This window comes from Mercenaria mercenaria, chromosome 6 (genome assembly GCF_021730395.1).
Source record: "Mercenaria mercenaria strain notata chromosome 6, MADL_Memer_1, whole genome shotgun sequence".
Taxonomy (NCBI): Eukaryota; Metazoa; Mollusca; class Bivalvia; order Venerida; family Veneridae; genus Mercenaria; species Mercenaria mercenaria.
In genome coordinates, this window is record NC_069366.1 from 49511379 (window position 1) to 49538421 (window position 27043).

General features: G+C 35.0%; 1 protein-coding gene across 1 annotated transcript in view; it reads left to right on the forward strand.

Moving 5' to 3' along the window:
* Positions 1-899: 899 nt before the first annotated feature.
* LOC123550506 (uncharacterized) overlaps positions 900-27043 on the forward strand; it is a 46215-nt gene continuing 20071 nt past the window's right edge. Inside the window, exons 1-5 of the mRNA XM_053546797.1 lie at positions 900-1018; positions 5415-5524; positions 13111-13264; positions 14125-14306; positions 20309-20449. Coding sequence (XP_053402772.1) covers positions 900-1018; positions 5415-5524; positions 13111-13264; positions 14125-14306; positions 20309-20449 — 706 coding nt within the window. The remainder of the gene's footprint in view (positions 1019-5414; positions 5525-13110; positions 13265-14124; positions 14307-20308; positions 20450-27043) is intronic.

The window sequence follows — 27043 nt, forward strand, 5'->3', positions numbered from 1 at the left end:
TGAATCCATAGAACCACGAATCACTCAAAGGTTTTTCACTGGTACTTTTCTTGTCTAAGGAAACAGCTAAGTCTGCTGCAAGCAGCAAGGTACTGAATATTAGCTTTCGTATAGCCATATCCTATACTGGCCATATACTTGATGTGATCAACAAGCTGTTCCTCCTCTTTGTGTGTAAAAATTCTGGATGGTCCAGGATTTTCCGCTGTAACATTTCCAAGTCGTCTATCTTTTAATGTTGATTGAGGAACATTGTAAAACTTTGATGCACGATATGCAGACATGCCTGATTGCATTGCTTCGACTGCACGATGTAAATTTGCAGGGTCATATTGTCTTCGAAATTTAATAGGTCTAGACTGACTGAATGGTAACTGTCTCTTACTAGTTTTGTGACTCTGAAATTTAAAAAAAAGTAGTAACTAATTTGTATTTCTTGTTGTAATGCTTTGAAATTAAATTAGTTTGTCAGCATTCTATAATTTTCAATGTTTTGAAGTCTTTTCTTGTTTATTGACAACTGTTTTATTATTTTTTTCACAAAAATAGCAAATAGCGTAATTTATGAACGAGGACGAGAACGGCGTTCCATAGTTGAAACAAAAATCGAGCGAATGACGTCATAGCAAACGACCAAATTTTCCTCAATTGATTCAGGGCTGATTATTATAAAAACTAACATTGGAAATGGGATATTATTGTTGATATAAGTTGAAAATCTTCAGATGAAAGTAGTTATTGCAAATAAATAAAATAAACTTACCAGTAAACGTGACATTTCTTGAAAAATATTGCGGCTTGTTCAAGCGTGAACTTCCGGTCATAAATTTGCATATGGTACTCACCGATAGAGGCCGCAATTGTTGGGAAATACCCGGAAATGCGATTACAGCGATAATATGAATGAGCCGATAATATGGAGTTCGAGTAATGACGAGTATATATCTTTTTATTCTTCCTTGTCACAACATAGACAAAGGAAAGAATCACTTCTTCTCAGAACCCGGATTGGTGTGCAGTAAGACAAATGCACCCAGTGGTTCCATGTTTTGCCCCTGATTACATTATCGCAACGTCCCCACTTGACAAAAATGATAGAGATAGGCCTACTCCTGGAAACTTCCTCGGAGTGTATCTCTTATACTGGCAGCATAATTCTTCTTCATCAATCATTTCATCTGATTCATCTGTGTCTGTATCCGGAATCAAATTAATATGTGAAGGACCAGGACTCTATGACAAGCATTTTTTAAATCCCACCAGGACTGAACTGTTTTGATATTTGTCTTCTGGCCTGTTTCGACGGGCCCTTAAGGGTGTTTCTCTTGTTGCTCTGTCTTCTGTAAAGGCATTGAGTACTTACGTTTTTGGTTCTTAAGGTTTGGTTTTATATATTTATACAGGAGCATTTTTGTGTTTTACATGCCATGCCTTTTTGTTTCTATTACGTGTGTTAGATACTTTTATTTACACTGTCCTGTGTTTTTGGAACATAGTGGGGGTAAGAGAGAGGTTGGGTGCGCACCACAAACCGGTTTAAGCTCCCCAGTGGTGTTTTTGCCACTGACCGTTCCAAGGCGGTGCCCCACTGTGTTCCTTTATTTGTTCGTTTTGTCCTCGTGTGTTTGCTTTGTGTGCGTGTGTGTGTTTGTGGTGTGCACGTCTGCGTGCTGTGGGTTTCGTTTTGCGGATGCTTTGTTTTTGGAACGTGGTATTTCCTGTTTGGTATATGTCTTTGTTTTTGTGGGGGCACTGGTACTGAAACTGCTACATTTACTTTATCTTTTTTTTTCATACCTTTCACTTTATCATGCTTACTCTGGCTAGGTCTCTTTTGGTTCTTCTCATGATCACTCACCTTAGCAACTACGTCCTCAGTAATTTCCTTTCCAGCTACTTTTTATCTCATTGTTTTCCTTTGTTTGCTTTTGTTTTCACTTTTGACCTTCTTCAGATCACTTTCCTTCTTTTCGAATAGGTCTGTAATAGTGTCCTCTTCAGTTCTCAACTGATCATCTATAATTCCACCTTCCACTGTTTCTTGGCTGTCAGTGTCAATTACTGTCTCAGTCTAACTCTGAAATACTTCAGCTGGCAGGAGCTTCTCCTTTGGGACTGCATTAACATTGAAGGGGTAGATACCAGAGCGGCGAAAAGATGACTGAATGTTTTTAGATGAGAGCTTTGTGTACACCTGAGTAATTAGTACACAAAGGAATGCTCACGAATTAAAATAAAGATGAAAAAAAAAACTCAAATAAGAAAGTTATTGTTGGATTTTTACACACGACTCACTGTGAACTTTCAGTCACAAATTAATATGTTTATGTGAAAATAATAGCACTTTACCTTGTCCAAACATTTATCAATATCCTACAGATACTAATTTAAAGAAAAAAGTGAAATAAGTTCACTATCTTTATTTTCATTTTGCATACCATAAGCTAAAAGACAGTTTTTAGTTTGTTTACAAAGTAGTGCATATGAAAAGATATGTTGGTCAATGAAGGCCACATTCAAAAACTAAAAGAGTATATATATTCCCCCTAATACATTAAACGAGTATGGTTACAGAAGTCGAGTTGCTTGTAATACGGGTATAGAAATGATTCCATTATTAATTTTCAACTTGGTATTCACGAAATACAATGCACTTAAATATCTGAACACATTAAAAAAACTTTTGAAAATATATTTTCTTAAAAATCTTTAAAATGTGATATGAAATTTGGTTGAGAGGTCGAATCAATGTGAATACGTGAAAAATAACTTTCAAAATTCATTCTCAAAACTCACTAATACACAGCAGGAATGTCAATGATCAAAACTCAAATTGATGAATATGTATTTTGTATAAATATGAGCGACGTACAGTATCAAATACTTGTCCCGAAAATCTCTATGCATTTTCTTCTAGTACAGTATTGGGACACGCTTTTGAGTGTCATTGATACTTTATAATTTACTTAGAGAGACATCTTTCAACATTATTAGTTTCTTTTTGATCCCCGTGCATTTCTCTCGATCGTATTGTTTCGACGATCTCAGTTTTGCATTATAGGAAATTTACATTTTCAAAATGGCATTATAGGCCTTGTCCACAAAGTACTTAATATTACAGGTGCCCATGAATATTTTATCAATTTAGGAATAGGTTTTTTATCTTCCAACCATCAATTTCTTAAAATCCCACCCGTCCTCATTTCTGCATGAAGTGTGAAAGTAGCAATATGCGTCCCCTTAAATTCGAACCCTAAAATTATATCTCCTTTTTACTTTGAAAATACAAAACAATGTATAGCAAAAGTGTTGATATTTCAAAAAAATTTCTGTGAAACTAATGAACTTCAAAACAGGTTGTAAGGATCATAAAGCAAGTTCATGTCCAAGGTCCCATAATTCTGACTTTTAAGTTTTTGACAATACCCTAAGTGCTATTTCATTTAATAAGTGGCTCAGTGGTTTAGGGTGTTGAGCCAAAGATATCTTTTGTGCTGTGGAACGGATGGGTCGCGGTTCAGATCCCAGTCAGAGCCTAACTTTATAAGGTCCTCTCCCAATTTTGTTCAGATTGGGGCACTTGACCCCATTTAGGGGTCATTAGAACTAAAAGTAAGAAATGCCCTTAAATGAATTCATCTCATGAACCGCTTGATGGATCTTCATCAAACTTGTTCTGTAGCATCATTATAAGGTCTTCTCCAAAGCTTATTCATATGGGACACTTGGCGACTTTTAGAGGCCGCTAGAGCCAAAATTAGAAATATCTTTAAATGACTTATCATCTTCTCATGAACCGCTGGAAGGATCTTCATAAAACTTGGTTCGATCTGTAGCTATGCATCATAATAAGGTCCTCTCCCAATTTGTTCAATGGGGGAACTTGGCCCCTTTCAGGGGGCCACTAGATATAAAAGTAGAAATGCCTTTCAAGGACTTTTACTCATGAACTACTTGATGGATCTTCATCAGACTTGGTCTTTAGCCTCATTATAAGGTCCTCTCCCAAAGTTATACACATGTGTCTTATAAAGGCCACTAGAACTAAAAATAGAGATGCCTTCAAAAGACTTCTTCTCATGAACCCCTTGATGGATTTTCATCAAACTTGATTTGTAGCATTAATATAAGGTCCTTCACCACAATTGGGGACACTTGGCCCCTTTTAGGGGCTGCTTGAGCTAAAATTAGAAATAACTTTAAAATACTTCTTCTAATGAATGGTTAGATGGAATTTCATCAGACTTGGTATTTAGAGTCATTTTAAGGTCCTCTCTCATTTTTTTTTCAAAGTGGGGTGGCGGCAGTTTGCCCATTTTAGGGGTTGCTAGGGCTAAACGTAAAAAAAATCCATTTTAATGACTACTTCTTAATCTTATAAATGAGCCACTTATGAACACCAAACTTGATTTGTAGCATCATTGTAAGGCCCTCTCCAAATTTTTTTCAGTGGTATAATACCGGTATTGTTTGGCACTTTCAGTGGATGCTAGAGGTAAAAATAGAAAAAAGCCTTTAAATGACTTCTGATGATGATCCTCATTAGACTTGAACTGTAGCATTATGTAATTTCCTTTCCCAAATTTGTTCAAACGTGGTCACTTTGCCCCTCGTAGGGGTTGCTAGAGCTAGAAATAGGAAAACCTTAAAATGACTTCTTCTCTTGATGGATCTTCATCAATGTTGGTCTGTAGTATCATTGTAATGGTTCAGCTGGACACCAGAGCTAAAATTAGAGGAAAAAAACCAACTTCTTATCATGAAGTTATTTCTAAAGGTGCGTCACAGTAAAGCATAGAAAAAGACTTGAAATAACTTTTGAATGAATTGCTAAAAGGATTTTCACCAAACCTAGTTAGAAGCAAGGTCAGATTGTTAGTCCTCTTCAGGCGAGCGACTAAGGCCTATTTTAGCCTCTTGTCTAAAATTTCTGTAGCTTGTAGCTTGTATGCCTGTCTAAACTTGAACTGGAGCAAAGTATATGGAGTGATTTTTAATTTACAATATGTTTAAAATGGTTGCAGTTATATTAGTTTTTTTTAAACAATAACCATTAAGGTCCGATAAAAAGTTATGGTTACTGATTTTTGTAAGATTTCAGGTCCCTTTACGACGTCATTGACATTTTTTTCAGCAGGGGGAAATTGATACATGTGTCTTACTGGCTGTTTCGATGCCAGGTTTTATTAAGCACAAGATTCGCAAAGGTGCAGATTTAAATGTGATTTTAATTATTCGTGGTAATTTACAAAAGGCGCACTTCGCATTACCTCCCTTATCTCTACATACATGGTGAAACATAGATCGAATGGCGACACGTCTTTAGAATCTAGATGCTATTCCGAATTTAAAAATAATGTAAATCCACTATTGTTTTAATTCTTTTTTACATTTTTCTTTCAGTTTTTTTGCAGTTTAGGATTTGTGAAAGCTTGGCATGGATTAAACTTTGTTCAGTTCCACTGTTGGTCCCTTACAGCATCTGAGACTGACCAGACGCCACTTGATGACGATGCCTGTAGTGGTAGGGAGCAATTAAAATTTTTCTTTGGTTGGTAGATTTTTTTTTATTTGGGTTTTACGGCGCACCAGCACAGTATAGGTTATATGGCGCCAAACAGGACTACAAATTTTGGTTTCACATCTCATTTACATCGAAATAAAAACATGAGGTATGGAATCAAAATTTGCATGCCTGCTGGAATCACAGAGTTACAGCAAAACCAAGTGTTAAGACCCTATTAGTCGCCCCTTACGATCATGCAAGGGTAAGGCAGTGGTTCCAATTCTTTTCATACACAGATCGTCCCAGAACCACATGGGGCTTCCTCCTTTCACAGAGAGGGGAAGGAGTATGTGCCCCATTGCTTAGGGAAAATATAGCTCAGTATAACTTTGAAGAAAAATCTTGATGTAAAATCAATTTTACAGGAGAGCTGCATGATTTCAAGATACGAGATACAAATTTTATTTAAAGTCGGTGCTACATATACAGACACCATTAGCTATGTTAGCTATTGACCGACATAAATAACAAAAGTGTATTTAATAACATAATAAAGGTGTACCTACCGGTATTCAACAGAGTTACAACATTAGCAAATCACAGTTAATAAATAGTACTTGAGTTATACCAAAGAGCTACAAAAATAAATATTTTATACTTCTTTGGTTATACATACAAATTGGTTAAACCTGAAATACATCTTTTAATCTTGACCTAGGCCTAAAAGCTAGTTGAAAGCAAACAGAGGATAAAACACAGAACTGAAAAAGAATACTAATGCGTTTTTAGAAAATGGTTTAAGACATCTAATAGCTGTATTTAAGAAGCCAATAAAGAAAAGGACTTCGGACACTTTCTATATGAATCTGCCTGCTCCAAGAGTGAAAAATAAATCACTCAGAAATAAATATTTAATTACAAATACCATCAAAGTACATACTTATTATCATTTCGTAAAGTCAAATTTTCAATACTTGTTTCGTAGAATGGTGATTTTTGCTCTAAATAGAATTACGTACCCTGTTATATAAGCTATCTTCTTTCTTTATACAACTATGTTTCCACCCCCCCCCCCCCCCCCCCCCCCCCCCCCCCCCCCCCCCCCACCGCCCGTGCATCAGAACCATTTTTGGCCAGCATATGAAGATAATAATTATACACATTTTCTGTAACTATTGTGTTGATGCATGGGGTGGAACAGTACTTTTAAACAAAAAAATACAACTATAGGGTGTTCCCAAATGTAAGCTAACCAATCTTTTTATATTCATTTTAGATAATTTGATAGTCACATATTTTTACATCTGTTTGTAACTCAAATAACATACAAATGTTTTCAAAGCGCGTAAATAGGTATGTTATGCATACATGTATGGTAGTGAGAGAAGCAAATACTGTGAAATCATTATTATTCATTGGGTTGAATTTTCATTGAATTTGACTTATCCTGGTTGTTCTTTTTGCAGTAGATTGGCAAATGTGTGCAGTAAAATACAAGCATCACACCGGGCAATCTACTGCTTGCCATCCTCGCCACTAGCGGTGAAGAAGTTATTTGTTTTCCGGTTATTTTTATTAATTTTTTATTTATGTTTTAATTTTTATATATTTTTCTTTTCTTTATTTGTTTCATCTTTTTCTATGCATTTATGATTATTTCTTTTAGACACATACTAAATGATTACTTCATGTTCTTCGTAATCATTTTGTGAAAACTAAAATGATAATTATTCTATGTTGCGGACTAGGCCTAAACACCACAATAAAGAGGCAATATGTGCACAGCAGTTAATCTGATCCTGACTATAGTCTATCCAACAGAAATAATGTTTGGCATTGATATGCCTGTGATGCATAGGTCAAGAAAACTGGTTAGGTTAATTGCCCGCCGTTACATAACTGAAATACTGTTGAAAAAAAACTTATCTGCCATCACTTATAACAGAACTATACAGACATGTACATGTACTTGAATAACCAAGTGCCCACTGTAATAAAACTGACCGGTCACTTATACATGTATATCTGTAGCATTCCTATTGACACATGTAATGCATCATTAACTTTACATTATGAACAGTGTATAGATAAGAAAGTAAAGTAAGTTTAAATCAAGTACAGGTTGCTTGCAAAAATATCGTTCTCTTTTTTATTTTGTTGCAGGATTTTTATATTAAATTTTAAATGTTATTTTTTCCTTAAATAAAAAGATTTTGTCACTTTTATCAGTTGGAATTCATATATTTGAAACTTCCGTGAAGTGATGACATCATATTTTTAAGGAAATTAAACATTTTATTTTTTTCAAAAAAATACACCTTGGCCTAGATTAGATAAAAATCAAAGCGCTGACAGCACAGACAGGTTGAAACCCACAAACCACTCCGCTGAAACAGTTCAAGTCACTTCCATGAAACAGTATAACATTTAAACCATTTGCATCCATGTTACATTATATACTTTAAATTTTGCTCTGACTAAAACCATCAAGTGTCTTGAAACACACTGAGGAGCTGGGTAAGGCAACCCTCCCCGTCTGGTATGCAAGAAAACCCTATATCGGCTTAATAAAATTTTTCTAAAATGATACCGATGTGAAATACTGTGAGTGTCTGTTTCATTAAAAACACAAATATTCACAAAGAGAATATAGATAATAGAAATATTAGATATTCAGATTTAACAGATAAAGGCACTGGCCTTCAGATCGTTCGACAACAAAAAAGAGACAATTTTTAGATATCTGGAAATAAAATGCTATATTTCTTAAGAATGCTTTGAAACTTAATTACTGACAGACTATATGTTACAGAAAATACTAACACGATCCTATTCATTTTCCTATTTTACAAAGAAGGCTGAAAACAGTGAATTATTTTACAACAATTCACTGTTCTGACGTCACAATTATTACGTCATAGCGTCAAACAGTATAGCGGCGCGCTGGAAAAGAAACCGATTGAAAACGGGCAAATATTTAATGAATACCGTCAAGGATGTACTTTAAAGTCCTTGGTAACGTGTTAGAATCGAATTAATATATCTCATTTAGTGATTTGCTCTTGAATAAAATCATTGTTTTGTCGTTCAGATGCGTATTATTATATCACCCAGGCTGCGCCCTCGTGATATAATTCCTTCGCGTCTGAACTCCAAGCAATGATTTATTCAGCAACAGATCACTAAATGAGATATATTATTTCTTAAACATGAGAATTAGTTGTTTTTACTACTTTTTACAATGAAAATCGAAAAGCGTTTGCTCGGGGTTAACTGTCTCCATTATAAATATCTATATTTAGATCTTTGATTTGGCATTTTAAAAAAAAGTTTAGGAACAAAAACGCATATTCTAATGTTCGTAACATGACAAAACTTCAATTTGAAAGAAAGACAATTTTAAGCCAAAATCTGGAGATCAGTGCCTTTAACATAGACTAGCTCCTAGACTATAATATATCTTTTTACAGACGATTGAATGTATAGTGAACTGAGCCAGTCTATACCCTATGTCCAATATCATATGATAATTTTAACATCATTCCTCTGTGAAAATCACTAAAATAAACTGGCTTTTGTCTCTATGAAATTGATTTCGACAAAAAAGGGGGAAAATGTAGAAATGTATTTCTTGAATACCAGACGGGGATTTCCGGTATTTTTATCGGTGCTGGAAAAATCCATCTTATACCCCGGGATGTAAGATGACACTCGTGCTGTAAATGACGTATTACGAACTACACATATGTAGCAATTTACATTTTAATTCATAAAAACGGAATAAAAATCCGATACCTTGACAGTTCCTCATGTTTCCTTATAGTATATTTCTCGATTCAAAAAACGTTATTTTATCAAAAATTCATAACGTTACGCTGCAACTGATAAAACAAAACCGGAACTAAACATTGTTTTTTGTCTTTGAAACGTCATGACGTCTTTCCTGTTTACGGACGTTGGATTCCCGCGCTTTGTTTAAATACGCAGCTAGAAGAAAAAGTTCTAAAAAGAAAGCCGTTCGATTGATTTTATTTCTGTTTTGATTTCTTTAATATGGTATGCAAGAAAAAGATTCTGTCACTGGTTGTAGGTGCAGATGGGAATATCCGGCTCTCGGGTAACTGTTTACGCGGTTACTCGGCTGGAGCCTCGTAACTGCCTAAACAGTTACCCTCGAGGCCGGAAATTCCCATCTGCACCTACAACCGGTGAAAGAATCTTATATTATTATCAGCCTAGTGGCTAGTCTACCTTTAACGGTGTGAAAGATATAAAGTTTAAAGTTACTTTACGCTAAAATCTATAGAATTTGCTATTTTTAAACTGCAAGTGTGTCGTAGTTTCTCTTTCGATTTTCTAAAGTTATACACCATTAGAAAGCTTGTGATCTAAGCTTTTCAAAGATGTATAATTTGATATATTTTCTTTTATCATGTGCATTGAAATGATTGTTAAACCTGACCAGGAACTTTTACATAGAAATTATGTAGAGAGATAAGCGGTCGGTATACTCGTAAATAATCAATAAAAGTAGTGCGGATTAATCTGCTTCAGTGAAAACTGTCATTATTGAATTCTAGCAGTATCCAGAATACGGTTATAATAGGTTTCAACCGCTTCGCGGTTTCAACCTAAAAACCATCTTGATAAGAATGAATACAAACTAGTTTCTGTTATAATATGTTAACTTACACATTGGTTTATATGTGATTCGAAACGATTTGGATATTGTTTAAATACTTAATGAGAATTTTGCATTCAAAATGTATGCTAGAAGCATATGATAGTGTCCGAAGTCCTTTACCTTCGTATCATTTGCCGATAGCAATGCGAAATCGGGACAAAATACAAAGTGAGCTAGATATCCTGCTGCACACATGTCAGTGATTTATAAATACGTCAGAAACCCACTTACCTTTGTTCATATCTCGATAATTCTTTAGGAAAATGGCAATTCAAACCAAAGGTTGCATCGAGTTTTAAAAGAATTGCGGCTGTAACTTGTTGACATGTACCCGATGACGTCACCAAGGTGTACAGTTAGCGCCATTAAAAATTCCGAATTCTATGTAACAAGGAAAATGTTTACGTAAAGTTTAACGGCCCGTAGAGAAAATCTCTTAGCACCTTTGGACGGCGATTTTTTTCTGGAAGTAGCCATAAGTATGTACTTTCATGCAGCATCAAAAACCAAACTTTTGCAATTAGTTCCAACCTTTCTCTAGCTTTACTGGACTAGTTCTTCTTCTAAACAAGCATTTCACAAATAGGATAAACAAATGAGCATTTATTTAAAAAGAAATGAATCAAATTGCCCTCGATACAGTAGATGGAATCTAGGGTTTCAAAATCGAACGAATTTGATATCTAACCAACTGGCACTCAAACGTACTTACGCTGCTTTTTGTTAAAGTCGCTCTATCCTACCTATTTGGATATATTATAGTGATTCATTTTGAAAATGTTCCCGGAAATAAATTCGTTATTAAACATAAGACATTTTATGCACTGGTGACAAAAAATAATTACAGTAGGTGCAGTGATCTTTTATACAGTTCTTCCTTTTAGCTTAGATATTTAGTTTTATGACCTTTAGTTTATTTCATTCCTTAGATTTTATGCAATCCATACAAAAGGTTACCTCTGATATCCCAGAAACGAATGAAGGAGATAGATGTGGTTTTATCAATTTTGATACCGATCTTTCGTGCAGGAATGTGAATTAAGCTGGTGTCCAAACCGGTGCATATACTAATTCCAAACCGTTAACTGTTTTTTGATTACTTGTATCCAAACCGTTACACACTTGATACACGTGATTGACTTTGGATGGTGCTTTTTCGCAAACATACTATACTTTCAGTTTAGAGACCGATGACAAGATATGTGAAAATGTTTCTTCTTTCTTCTTAAATGATTTTTCTGATGATACGTACACTTGCAAGAGTTTTGATAAGATCATTTAAAAGTTTCGTTTTTGCTTCTTGATGCCATAATCTGCACGTTTTTACCACTTACTAACTTAAACTGGCATGATCTGATTTTTTTTTATATCGAATAACTTGCACCTTAGAATGAAAACTGAAAATTTTATGTACAAAGATGTGTTAAATCGTACAAAATATCAAGTTACGTGCTATTTTTGACATTTTTTACTCGGGATGGTCATACTGGACAGATCAAAACACACGGCTACCGGTGTAGTTACCATACAGTGTGTCCGAGGGGGTTCCCATGCCAGGTGCATTAACGAAATCGAAAGTAATGCGCTTTTAAGGAAACATGATAATAAAAAACACAAAGTGTATTTACAAATAAGATGGGACCGACGGCTTCACATCTAAGGTACTAGAATATTAGATACTTGCTATATTTAAGGAAAGTCGTATTTAAGTTTCATAAACATCGCACGATGTTCATCCGAGCCAGTACCCTCCGTCTACATTCCATCTTCGTTTGGACTTGTGTCATCTGATAAAACAAAAGTAATGATAAAAAACAATGGTATATAGCTACGTCTTCCCGTGGTTCATACGTTTTTATGCAGAAGCCTGTGTTCCGGACGAAAATTTCGACGTTGGAATTCATTGTTTGCCACAAAGAAGGTCCTGAGTGCGAACAGAGAGAGATCCGTTTTCTCATTTACCACAGAGAGGGATCCGATATGCATACACACCGTGTTCAAGGATTTTCATAAAAATTGGCTTAAATGATCATCTCATCAAGACGATGTTCAGAAGTTATGAGTCAGCCCTGTCGGCTTAAGGCCAAAGTCACACCTCGAGGTCAGATGATTGAGCCTTCCATTTTGTGTCCACTCTGTATCTCCTAGCAACGATCTCTAAATGTATTTACTTTTCAACTTCATTTTTTTACCATTTAATACATTAGTCATTAGTTTTAAAATGGGACCGAAACTCGTGAAAAACTGCGCAGACCAATAATTCATTCAAAAATCAATTAACACCGATTAAATACGCAGGAAATAACGTACTGATTCTTTGTCGCTGGCAAACACATTCTTCACTGCATGTATACTTTCAGGCGAAAGGCGAACACTGATCTGTAAAGTGGTTGGAAGTATTTTCCCACCTACCGCAATTTAGAACGAAAGCAGAAATCGCTAACCACTGGTATCTGACGGCCATGACTCATGTATAACTTCGGTGGTGTAAGAGTAAGCATGCGTACCCGGGACTCATTTATCGACGCTTTAAATTAGACACACATAAATTACGTCATTACTTGTTCATTTTTGTAGAAAACCTGAGTGATTGGCCCACTCAATTTTTTGTCAATGTACTGAAAAAATAATGCAGTGCAAGCAAAATTCTGCATCTGTACATTACACGTACAAAAAAAACTTTTTTCTGTGTTTTTTTACGTGTTTCACATACGTGTGCGTGAATAAGGGAACACTGAATTGGCTTGTGAAAGTAATGCAAAATATAGTTTAAAAGATTTATCCTGAAATCTGTTAGTATATACTGTATCATAAATATATTGATTCTGTTACTGTCAGTGTCACAACCATATTAATAATTTCCAGCTTGTCCTTCAGTTATTTATTAGTGTAATTTGTAAACCTTTAAATGTTCTTTCAGATTCCTTTAATGTGAAATGGGTTATTCCACCACCAGATGAAGTTCGTGCTCAAGAAAATTTCAGTGTCACATACAACCTAGAAGTTAAGCCAATCTTCTATGAGTGGGCAGTATACATGGGATATTTTGATGGTGTAGGACCAGGTGACCTAACGTAAGTTTTAATATATGGTTACTGTTAACAGTTAAAAAAACGTTGGGAGAATTCAGAAAATTGTACAAGGTGACACTGGTGACGGAAAGGCTGCATTGAGTGCAGGGTAAGCATTGTTGCTGTTCTGTTGTTGTGTGTGTGTGTTTTTTCAGTTTTGGGGGATCATGGGGATGGTGTTAGGGCTCATTAGGAAGGGAGGTCTTGCTGTAACTACATAACTTAGGGGAAAATCAAATTGTAAGAAGACAATATTTAAAAAAAAATAATGCTACATTTGAAAAGGAAATGACTTAAAGCACATTGTCTCATTCGTTTAAAATGGTATGATCTACATGTTGGTGTAGATCTATTAAATATTTTGGTTGCAATATGTAAAAAAAACTTCATTCCTGTGCGAGTGTTGTTATACCGAATGGTGGTGTAGTGTGTGTGTGTGTGTGTGTGTGTGTTTGGAGGGGTGGGGTGGGGGGGGGGGGGGGGGGGTACTTTTTGTTAATAAAAAAATGGGTAGGGGAGCATTAGAGGGGATTGGTGGATCTGAATCTCAGCCCCATCACCCCTCCCCCATCCCACAAAAGAAACAACAAAACACTTCTAAATATCTTGTACAGGTAACAAGTATACATTGGCGGAGTTTTTTAGACGTACATAAAAGTAAAATATGAACCAAAAGTGTATCTGTTAAACAAGCACTTTGTAATGTAGTCTGAGATAATCCGATAAATTGTGCTGCGTGGTACCCTTTACAGATTTTCACCGTGATTCCAAGTATATTGCTTGCATTCCAAGATGAAACAAAAGGTCTGGAAACAAAATGTGTTGTGACTGAATTCTTTTCATGACATTGCGTGTAATTTCAGGACAGCGCCACTGGCAAAAACATGGTGTGAAAACACGGTTTGTCCAACAGCCATAAACGCAAGAAAGACAAATTGTTGTGTATGGCACGTCAATTTACACTCTTGTCCAAAAGGATTACAAAATTTATGTGGACCGTGGCTGAAACACGATGGATCAACTTACACACATTCGGCTGTAATAGGTATATACATCAGTTTTTGATTTTTAATGAGATAAAATTTATATGAAAGTTAATATTCATCAGTATTAATGTCTGAAACTTATAAACGGGGAATCTTTCAAAATATCTGCCTCACTTAGTTTACCCATCAGACAAACATTTTCACTACGCTAAACCAACTGAGTAAAATAAGAACTGACTTTAGAGATTGGTTGTGGAAATGTATTGGTTGGCGTTACTATGGCAAAATCTGATGAAGTAGGACAAGTTTGAAAATTCAGATTTTAAAAGCTGAATATAACCTTAAACAAATAAATATTTTTCAATGAATCTTGACATACGATAAACAAATAAATATTTTTCAGTGAAACTTGACATACGATATAATTACATCAGAACTTATCACATCCATTCAACATAATGGACATTGCTATCTAAATAACCAAAATTTGGGGCGCACATGCAAAAGTACACAGTTGCACGTGCATAACTATTAAAAATACCTTCAAACGACTTCTTCTCATGAGTCGGTTTAAGGATATTCTTTACAGTTGGTTTTTGGCATTATTGTAAGGTCCTCTCCCGATTTTGTTCAAGTGGTGTCAATTTGCCATGTTGAGTAGCCACTATAACTAAAAATAAAAATGCTTTCAAATGACCACTTCTCATGAACTGCTTGATAAATCTTCATCAAATTTGGTCTGTAGCAATATTATAAGGTCTTCTCCCACACTGTATACAAATAGCGACAGTCGGTCCTTTTTAAATAGGGACTAGAGCTAAAAATAGAAATACCTTCATTGGACTTCCTCTCATGAACTGCTTCATGGATCTTCATCAAACTTGATTTGTAGCATTATTATTGTATTTGTAAGGCTATTTACCAAAACTTTTCAATTGGAGACACTTGGCCCCTTTTAGTAGCTGCTAGAGCTAAAACTAGAAAGGAATCATTGCAAAAGACACGCACAGAAACATATGAGCCGCGCCATGAGAAAACAAACATAGTGGCTTTGCGACCAGCGTGGATCTATAGAAATAAGTACACAATTTATAACGGCTGCAAATTCGCAAACAAATGTATACGTAAAATATAGATACTTTTGGAACAAAAACTTATTGTCGAGACAAATATGATTTAATATTTCACTGAAAGGTTTTGGTAACCTACAGATACCAGGGTGATACCAGGTGAGTGGGAGGGTAACCCTGTCTTTATGCCCATTTAGACCTCGAATGGCAAAAGCTTGTGCGTAACGGCAAGTACAAAGGCGATAACTAATCAGACGTATATGTTCCTTATATGGAAAAGAAACCAATAATATAAATTGACAATGTGGAAATGAAACGAAAATAAATAAATTTACTTTGTGCGCTATTTAGCCTACAGTTTCCATCCAACTAGAATAATCAAAGTACTGAGAGGACTGATGGGGGCAATGCTTTGCAGTTTCAAGACTTGATGTAACCCATTCATGTCAGGGAAGTACATGCAGGCATTATGTAATGCACTTGTGTGTGGCAAGAAATGGAGTGGTCACAACTTTAACAGTGCACAACAATAAAATTTATTAACTTTACGTTCAATATACTTCTATATTTTGTTCAAAAGGTAAAGATAAAAAATCTAGTCTTGTTCAATAGCAGTTGTTCATCGACAAACAAAAACCTTTCATTGCCAGGTTTGATAAAATGAAAAAGATAAAGCTATACAATGTATTTCAATTTCTTCAATACTTCTGTTTACACTCTATGTCCTGACATCATGTGTTCTTGACAGTCTAACAGAAACAGGCAAACTTTGTAACACTTTATGAAAGTTTGGAAAGAAAGTCAAAATATTCCAATATGTGAAAGTTTAAAGGAACAGGATTTCTTTGAACTGACATTGAAAAAATCTAGGCTATGTTTTCTAATGTGTATAATACTTAGCAATTAAAAAGGTCAGGAATGGTTTTACAAATAAGCATCATTTTAATAAGGAGTAAAAATATTTTTACAGATCTACCTTTTTTTCCATTCCAACTATTGCTAAAATTCAGTAACTGTTTTCTTAAAAACATACATGATATATGATGATATTACGGGTATTATTCATATTGTTTGTTATGTTTGTTGATCAAAATAACGTCTGTTTCAATTTTAGGTTATCTAATATACACCTGTATTTCAAACTATCAATATCATAATATAAGAAATACATTAAACACTATGAAAACTGTGATTCGTCATATCAATGAACCTAACGATCTGGCGTATACAGTTAGACTCGAGTAAATTAGGATACGAAACGCCCGTGGAAAAAGAACAAGATTTCTGGTGGTTCTGTCTTCGAATATCACCATCAGAAACCATTTGCACCCTTAGATAGATGAAATACATTAAACTGGTAACATAAATGTACATCTGCAGGGATAATTACCAAGAAAATGAGGCTGAAATATCGTTTTACTAATGTATCACGATACAGTGAATTGTGATATATCGTTACACCCTTAATTAGGAAGATGTGGACATACACATTTAATAATATTGAGAGTTTCATGTCTAATTATTTTTATTGAAGTTTTTGTCTTTTGACCCTTTTTTACTAGTCATCACAACATAGTGACAATGTAAACAATTTCTCTTACAGTTTCCATTCAGCTTAAATGAAGCGTGGTATAAGTCATAGACATTGTTATGTTATTATGCTGGAGTGATATATACAACGACAGCGCTTGTGCTCTAACTAAATTTGATGTGAATCAGTTCCCAGCTTAGCTCGATAAATCATGCATTACATTACATACGTGAAGGGCACACAACATTTCCAGACCTGAATGATCAGGTTACTATACATAAGGTTACATACATGAAATGGACATGTGCATATTGTTATGATATCCACGTCAGTTTAATTTTCTCGTGCTACGACCCTGTTGTGGACTTCATTAATTATTCAATCAATTTTCAAGGGACATGTGTCATACAATGTTGACAGTATTCTTGGTAATACTTAAATTTTGTATAGAAGTCGCAACTTGACCGCGATGGTTGACCCAGTAGGCTGATTATTCATATCGATTATTTCATTGTGGAAATCAAGGGTGCTTAGGGTAGCCGTGTATATTTATATGGAATGAGTTTTATACAGTGCAGTATCAAAGTATATATACTTACATTTGATCAGTTAAAACTTTCCAATACACTAATTTATATTTACACAAATTTATGTTTCCTTTTTCTCGTGCAGCTCGTGTTTAACGTACACTCCTTTTCAATAATAGGTTGTGCCTTATAATGTATTACAAGGCAATTCATTGATGCAAGCATCAAAGACGCCGCCAAGTGTTGTGTCTAAAGTACATTTATTGCAATATGAGAAATCACCTAATCATTACTTTATTAGTCTGACTGGCTACAAGTTATCAACATTAGCACATAAAACAATATAAATGTTATAAACTGTTTAAAACATGAAGAATAAACATGATAGAAAAGTTTTACCATGCAATACAAATCCTCTACCTGCAATGACATTAACATTGCGAGTAGGTGGTCCCTTTACATACAAAATTAAAGTAATTATTTCACTAACTAAGGTCATCTCCTGTGAAAAGTTCTTATATGCAGGAGCGTGTGTATGAAGTTTCACAGAAATGCAGTTTGTTGGGAAATGAGGAAATGTTGAAATTATTTCAAAGTTGTGGTTCACAGAAACCATTATTTTTATTATCATGTAATGTAATGAGTGTTTTCTATTTACTGATGAAGTTTTATGGACCTTAGTCACCTACATTATAGATTTCAGAATGCAGATTATACACAGCAATTTACTGTTTCCCTTGACAAAAACAATCAAAAATTGTGTCCAAGAAAAGAATGATATAACATAAATAATCTCTATATTGCCCCTATTCACAAAGCATGAATCTTTCTTACTATACTTTTGAATATCATAGAATTCATTTTTTTTTCCGGACGAACGATAAACTTGAAGTCCTCGTTGAACTGTAAGGTTACTAGGAGTATGTCAGTGTCTAGTTCAAATCTAATATTTAATACAAGAAATTTAGAAAGCATAATAACCCACTGCCAAAGTATAGAAAATATTTCAATGAAAATGTTTTTTGTTTTTTTTTTTCATTTTATTATTTTTTTTGTCAGGAATGGACAAATACAAAAACTATCTATTAAATTAAAAAGAAAAAAGAAAAAAAAAGAAGCAAGTAACAAGATATAATAAAACCAGAGCAACTGACTAGTCATATAAGATCAATGAACATATAAATTCAACAAGGAATTCTATTTTAAAGTCACTGATCCTTTGATAAGTTATGGTCCCATGGCTTTTGATATTTCGATCTAACCACATTCAAAGAAGTATTAACTTGTCACTGACAAATTCAGCCAAGTGCTCTTTAGCCTATTGCACACCTTAGTTGACAGTGTGTATCTGTAAACAATGAGTAGATCTATATGACACATAAGCAAAAAAGAAAAAGAAAGAAAAAAGAAAAAAAAAAAAAAAAAAAAAAAATAGAAATAGGAATTTGCAAAAGTGTGCGCATTCTGAAATTACATTACTGTACCTATCAACAAAGAAAATAAGACAAAAAGGTTAAAAATAAGTTAACAGCGGCACTTCCTTCGTTCATTTCAACATATCTATACTTATTGATTCCTTTATTTACTTTGTAAATACATTTTTTTTCCAAGCAATTTTTATGCAGGCAATTGTAATTTTCCATATTTTTTTTTTTTAATATTCTCTTCGAAGTTGTAAAATACACTAACGCTCCCTTGTCCAGGTGATTCACGCTTTACAGTATGGTATATCTGCGGTATGTTCTATTTATAGAAAATGAGATAGGTAAGTAGGTCATGCTAAGAATAGAAATAGAAAACTTGACTTACAGAGTAACCTCCCTTATCAATAAATCGGATCAACATTTTTGACGAAATTGTAAATAAAAAAAAATATGTTCTGCTCTACAAATAAGGAGAGGAAAGACAGATAGCATTGTTTTAAATCACATAATAAGTTGCATTACATACATTTTTTATGTTTTCTTTTTGCCATTTTTTGTTTATTCACTAAAATGTATTGTGCAATATCGTTGATCCTTTTACAAACTATTCACTGTGTTCAGTTTATCACTCCGAAACTATTCATTACCATCTTTACAGGGTCCGAAATAAAAGTGTATCCCATATACTCGACACCGCCTTCAGGGCGGCGTCGAATAAAGCAAAGGTCAACCATCGGGGTCAAGTTGCGTCCACTATACTACTAATAAACTTTGATAATGTGGCAGTTGACCTCAATACAGTCGACACTGTTTATTTTCCAATACAGGTAAATCCAATATTTGCTGCACAATAGATCTATGAAGGATTATCTTTGAACACCCCTGGACTTATTGGACTCACCTGCCACAGTATCAAAGTTTATTAGTACTCCCTCACGATAATTTAAACGACAGCATGTTTATATTATTGTTTGATTGTTATGATTCTCATGCATTGTTGAACTCAAAAAGATTGTTAATGATAGAAGTTAAGTGCATACTGTAACGTTCTACAAAATTTTTTCTGTATTGAAACGTTTTAATGAATAAACATCATAATTACCAAATGTGTTATCGTCTGAGTTATCGTGCAGGATTTATAAAAGGTTCTTAAAGTGTATGCTTATTACTGACATACTGTTGGTACATAGTTTTGAAATTAATCAGTGGTCTGATGCCATTTTTACTGAGAAGGGTATCAAAATTGTTATTACATAAAACAGTGTTTCATAGAATGTTGTCTGCTGACTCACTGTTTAAACTGCGTTGATGAGTAAGTTTATTGCTAGTTTATTTTGAAAAACATTCGTTTAGAGTTTCATTATTTCTATAAACATAAAATACGTCATTTCGAGGTCTTAGAGCGAAACTGGTCTATCTGTTTATAGAAATAGAAGCAGATAGACCTGTTTCGCTCTAAGCCCTCGATTTGTACTTGTCTCTGGAAAGTTCTACTTTCTATTTAAATAGTTGGACCAGTTGATCAAGGAAATTGGACAAGTATGATGCCGGGTATTGTCCAATATGGCTCGACAGATTTGATTGCCCATTTCAAGATTGCTAATATGCAACTGGCCTTGCAAGCAACCTTAACAGTTCTTCCAAGAACAGGTAAATAATACTTAATGCCTTTTTTTATTCTTCGGTTTACAAACTGTCAAGGGGACACATGACCGTAGGAGGAGGGAAACAAAACAGAAACAGATATTTATAAAGGAACATCGGTAAATTTTACATAAAATCAAACAGGGTGCAGATTATAATCTTTCTATATTAAAGGCCAGACTTTATATACGGAATTTAATGCAAAGTTTTTAGAGAGAGAGAGAGAGAGAGAGAGAGAGAGAGAGAGAGAGATATATATATGAAAAATCCTAAATGCACAGTCTAACTGCATGCTTACAGAATGCATTACGTAATATTATGCTCTCTTGTAATAGTATGTTGTTCTTAACCAATTAGCTCCCTATGTACATGCTGCCTAAGGTGTCAGAAACATAGGGCTAGGGACGGCGGTGCTTTAGTTTCTATTTTCTTATCATTTAACAGAAGTTAGCTTTTACTAAAACCTCAAAATATTTTTCATGATGTTTTAAACATTTGTGCTCCAATAAAAGAGGTGCGATTGAAGCAAAGAACCGAACCCTGGATGACTGCAGAAATTCTTGATGCAATCAAGCTCAGAGATCAGGCTTTATACAATTTTCGGAAGCACAATACGTCTGACTACTACAAAGAATTTTGCAAATATAGAAATATCGTACAATATTCTGTTAGATCTGCTAAGCACAATTATTTTGCTAGTAAAGTTGAAGAATATAAGTCTGATTCAAAAGGTCTGTGGCGACATCTTAAAAAACTTGGATATAAGTCAAATTCAAATGGTAGCTCAAATATTGTACTTAATATTGACAATGAAATATGTCATGATTCTTCAACAATTGCAGACCATTTTAATCACTTTTTACTACTATTGCTTCGAATTTAGTAGAACGCTTGCCTAGTCCTTCAAATATTTTAAGCACTTTTTCTGAAAATTTTAAATCTTTTTATGCCGACAATGTTAAAGATTCCTCTTTTAAGATAAAGAATGTCTCTGAAACCTTTGTATATAAGGAACTCTGTATGCTCAATGTTTCAAAAAGTACAGGTCTGGATGACATCCCTGCAAGATTTGTTAGAGATGGCGCAGACGTTCTTAAACTCCCTTTCACTTTCATTATTAATCTCTCGATTGATTCAGGTTCTGTTCCTGACGACATGAAGTCGGCACGGGTTTTTCCTATCTATAAAAAGTCATCTCCTCTAGAAGTTGGTAATTACCGGCCAGTCAGTATTCTCAGTGTGGTGTCTAAGATCTTAGAACGCAGTGTCTACAATCAGTTTTCTGAGTACTTAGGTCAACATTCCTTACTTTATCAGTTTCAATCAGGTTTCAGGTCATCATACTCGACGGATACTTGTCTCATTCATTTGCAGGATCATATTAAGGAAATCAATGCAAAAGGACTGTACCCTGGAATGGTTATGCTGGATCTCCAAAAAGCTTTTGATACTGTAGATCATGGGATCCTATGTGATAAACTTAAACACATGGGAGTTCAATCTATTGAATGGTTTCGTTCGTATCTTACTGATAGGTCTCAGTTGGTCAACATCAATAAGGTTCAATCAGCTCCAGCAAAGGTTACTTGTGGTGTGCCTCAGGGGAGTATACTTGGCCCCCTGTTGTTTTTATGCTATGTCAACGATATGTCTTCTTGTGCTGAATCTGACTGCAAGCTCATCTTGTATGCAGATGACAGTATCATATTGTTTTCACATAAAGATCCAAGTGTTATATCGGATAAACTTGGTAAGGTCATGGAAAATTGTTCGACGTGGCTTGTTGACAATAAGTTATCTTTGCACTTGGGCAAAACAGAATATATGTTATTTGGATCAGTTAAAAAACTTAAAAAGGTCAATTCGTTCAAGGTAGTCTGCAAAGGTCGTGTTATTCCTTCTCAAAAAAAGTGTCAAATATCTGGGTGTGGTACTTGACCAGTCTCTCTCTGGTGATCAAATAGTTAGTTCAATCTTGAACAAGGTCAATGGTCGAGTGAAGTTCTTATATCGTCATTGTAACAATTTCAGCATTCAAACTAAGAAAACACTGGTTAATTAATGCTCTGATTCAATGTCATTTCGACTATTCATGTTCATCTTGGTATTCTGGACTTTCAAAGGCATTACAACATAAGTTGTAGGTTACTCAAAATAAGGTCGTTCGGTTTATTCTCAATTTGCTACCAAGGTCATCGGTGACTTGTGATACTCTTGAGATGATCAATATGTTAAGAGTTGAGGATAGGGTCCGACAACTCCGTCTAAATCATGTTTTCAATATATTCCATGGCAAATCCCCAGAATATCTCAATCATAACTTTCAGAGGGTGTCATCTTTACATACCAAAACAAGATTCAGCCAACTAAATTTTATTATTCCAAAAAATCATAGTTTTGTAGACAGTACATTCTTTGTTAATGCTATACATGACTGGAATAATCTGCCTGATTCTATAAAAAAGATAAAATCCAAAAACTGTTTCAAACAAGAAATAAAGAAACATCTGCATAAATGTGCGAGGCAGAGACAAAATGGTATTTTATAGTGTAAATTTTAGAGATATTTATATGTATAGGACTATAGATACAGTTTCAGTTTTAGTTTGTAGATTCATTATTTATTTAGAATTTTTACTGATTGTTTTTTCCCATTCATCGTACGAGAATATAAAAGACGATTTACTTACTTATTATATAATAACAATTCATTTTTAACTTTTGTCTATTTTTACAGGATATATAATTTTAGGGACCCCATTGGAAATAAGTGATTAAGTTTACTTTAATGGGCCATCCCAGGCTATAAGATCAAATTTGCATATGATTAGTTATTAATATCATATTCTTAGAATAATTGTCTTTTATATTGAATACGTATATGTTTATGTGATGTATGATATCTTTAATATGATATAATATTCTTATGATCTTATAACCTGAATAAAATTGAATTGAATTGAATTGGCTGAAAAAGACTTAGTATTTAGATATCTGTGTTAAAGTGTCGAAATCCTAGCTTTCTAACATTTCTATCAAAATCTGTACTGTAATTGTACTTTTAAACGACTTCCCTCTATCCCGAGGGGTTTTGTGAAAAAAAGAGGAAAATTTGCCATGGGTCAAGGAGCCGTTTAGCCTTGTAAGGGATCCAGGGGGCAAAGATACGTCCCCGGAGTCTTATAAATTGCTGTATTTTATATCCCTTAAGAAGCCGTTTCCTGCAAACTAGGTATCTTGTAAACTTTGGACTGATAGTACCCTTTACCACTTTTTCAGTGAAGCGGTCACTTTTTTAAAAACCTGTAAACATGGATATGTTTAGTTAAAAATTAACATTGGGGCTTGTCGTAGCTGCTTAGGAAAATGTTTTTCATCTTTGCATTTAAGCAAAATTACAGTGATATGCAGCTGGGCAGTTACCTGTAACATTTTTCTTGTAAGGGACCAGTACTATGTTCCATAAAAAAACTGCATTTATCCTCGCATATGTTTTTGAGTAAAGCTTTGACGTATAGGAGGGTGTGCTCCCCTACGTTTATGGGGGTCAGGTGCTATCTCCCTGGAAATTGTTTTAATACAGGTATGAAATGGTGGCCTCTGGTGCATTCTGTGGGTCTAAATTTTGAGAAAATATTATTCCTTTGCCAAAAAAGTTGGGTGCAGGTGTTTTTTGATGCGTATAGATTCATACAGTGATAAACACTGCGAACTGGTTCAGTCATCAGATCAGGTGGAGGTCTCCTTCATCGAATGTTTCCAAATTCGCTTTCCACAACACTCTCCAGGGGTGCGCCGACTAAAGTGATCAGCCTCAGCCCTGAACCAGCTAGCACTTCTGTTGTTCTTCTCTCTTCCTCCATAACCAGTCTGAGGCCTATTCTGCCTTCTTTGTTACTGTTGATATCAGGGTTCTTCTCTTGGCGCCGTTTATACCCAGGTTACCAAGTGCCTGCCATAATGACTGGGCGGCAAATCCCCTGCATCCATCTCCACGGCATATTGTCTGGCTTTCCATCTTTTCTGCCTACATTCAGCCACAAGTGTCTGGTACTCGGACAGTTTCCTCGCATGGGCATCGTTCATTCTTGTTTCCCTTGGCACAGGCAACTCCACAATCGCGACCTGCCTTGTTGTTTTATATTACAAGACAGTGTCTGGTCGGTGATGTTTGATACAATCTCAGGTGGAGATTGCAACTTCTCCTTCAGGTCCGCCTTCATTTCCCACTTGCTGGCCGTGTCTATGAAGCCTGTCACCTTCGGCTGGGCTTTTGTTGAGTTGACTGCCCCACAACTAACAGCACTGATGGACTCCTGCTTCTGGCTGCTTCCCCTTTTTTATTCTGCGGCAAATATCTTTTGTAGCTGCCAGCTCTAACAGGACCCGATCATGCCGCCATGTGTATCTGCCCTCTGTCAGCGCTGTGTTGCGAGCCGTCAGCACATGCTCTACGTTGGCAGGTATCCCACAAAGTTTGAAGTTTGGTTCTTCTCGTAATCCCCATATCTTCAAATTTGTGGGAAACAGGAAAACGTCGGATTAGATCAGTTCAGAACAAGATCACTTTGTGAAGGCAAAGATCAAAGAGTCCAAGATGGAAACTGACAGAAACGCAGTAGCATGTTATGCGTTGAATTTGAGACTGGTAAACAGCGGGATAAATGGAAGCAACATGTTGTCGGCACACATGGTTTGCAATGACATAAAGGAACTCGGATTAAACTATAGTGATCTCTCTAATTGGCAATGTAGAAACACTTGTTGTCAAAATAACATTTTTTTCATGTATTTCATGCTAACATTTTCTTGTATCCTCGTGCTTCGTGGCTTTTATGTATTACTGGACGTAAATACTTCCTTTTACATATTGTTGTACAAAATATGTAATTGTGCAAATACTTGAAATTTATCATAGATAAGGAAAGTAATGTACAAAAGTCAAATACTATATTTTAATTTACAAAATTATAAAATGTAGCAATTCATTATCAACTTGAAAACAGTAAACAACAATTTTGTTATTTTATATAAAGCAGCTGAAAATAGCTGCTGAACAGTGATATCGGATAGGCATTTTAAACGTCTGTAGAACACCGATATAATAATTAATATAATTGTATCAAGGTGTCCTCTCGATTGATATAAGTGATATTTGCCAAAATCTTCAAGTGTTTATATTTAACGTATTTTTTTTTTATAAAAAATAGACCTTTTAGAAAGACCATCAAATTTTTCTTGTTATTGGAAAATAGGAACGAACTTTCTGGAAAACTTTAGAAATCGTATTTGCTTCAAAACGCCATAACTGTACTCACCCTGGCGTCGGTGGCGTCGGCGTCACACCTTGGTCAAAGATTTGCATGCAAGTACATGTGGCTATCATTTAAAGGCATATAGCTTTTAAACATATTTTTTCTTTTCCTTTGTCAATTACAAACATCACTGGGTCAAGTCCCATAACTCTGACATGTATTTTGGGCAAATTATGCCCACATATGGACTTAGAAAATCCTGGTTAAAGTTTTGCATGCATGTTACTAATTCCAAAACTAATGCAGATATGGAATTGAAAGTACACATGTATGTGTCTTCGGGGTTATAAACTAGGTGATAGCATCAAGTCCCGTAACTCTGATATGCACTTGGCCAAACTATACATTCTTTTGGAATTAGAATACCCTGGTTAAAGCTTTGTGTGCAAGTACATATAGCTATTACTTAAAGGCTTATAGCTTTGAAACATTTTTTTTTCTTTTTCCATGTCAATTTCTAATCTCACTGGGTCAAATCCCACAGCTCTGACATGTATTTTGTGCACGTTATGCCCCTTTTGCACTTACAAATTCCTGGTTAAAGTTTTGCACGCAAGTTACTATCTCCAAAACTAATGCAGATATTGAATTGAAACTTCACATGTGTCTTTGGAGTTGTAAAACTAGGTGATAGCATCAATTCCCATAACTCTGGTTTGCATTTTGGCCAAATTCTGCCCCTTTTTCGGACTTAGAAAATTCTTTTTACAGTTTTGCGTGCAAGTACATATAGCTATTACTAAAAGGCATACAGCTTTGAAACTTATTTATTTCTTTTTCTAGGTCAGTTTCCAACAACACTGGTTCAAGTCCCATAGCTCCGACATGTATTTTGGGCAAAAAATGACCCTTTTGGACTTTAAAAAACCTGTTTAAAGTTTTGCATGCAAGTCACTATCTTCAAAACTAATGCAAATATTGACTTGAACCTTCACATTGTGTCTTCGGGGTTGTAAAACTAGGTGATAGCCTCAACTCCCATAATTTTGACACAGTGCATTTTGGTCAAATCATGCCCCCTTTCGAAGTTTAAACTTCTGGTTAAAGTTTTGCATTCAAGTAACTTTCTCCAAAATTAATGCAGTTAGTAGACTGAAACTCTATAGTTATTTTTAACTTTAGGGTAATATTCCTGCTTCTGGAGCTACAATTCGAATAGTCGAGCATTGATTGTCTTACGGGCAGCTCTTGTTATCCTTTTTATACGCCCGAAGGGACGTATTATGGTATGACGCTGGTGTCTGCTGTCTATTAGGAAATTGTTTTTTCGATTGAACTCCCTATT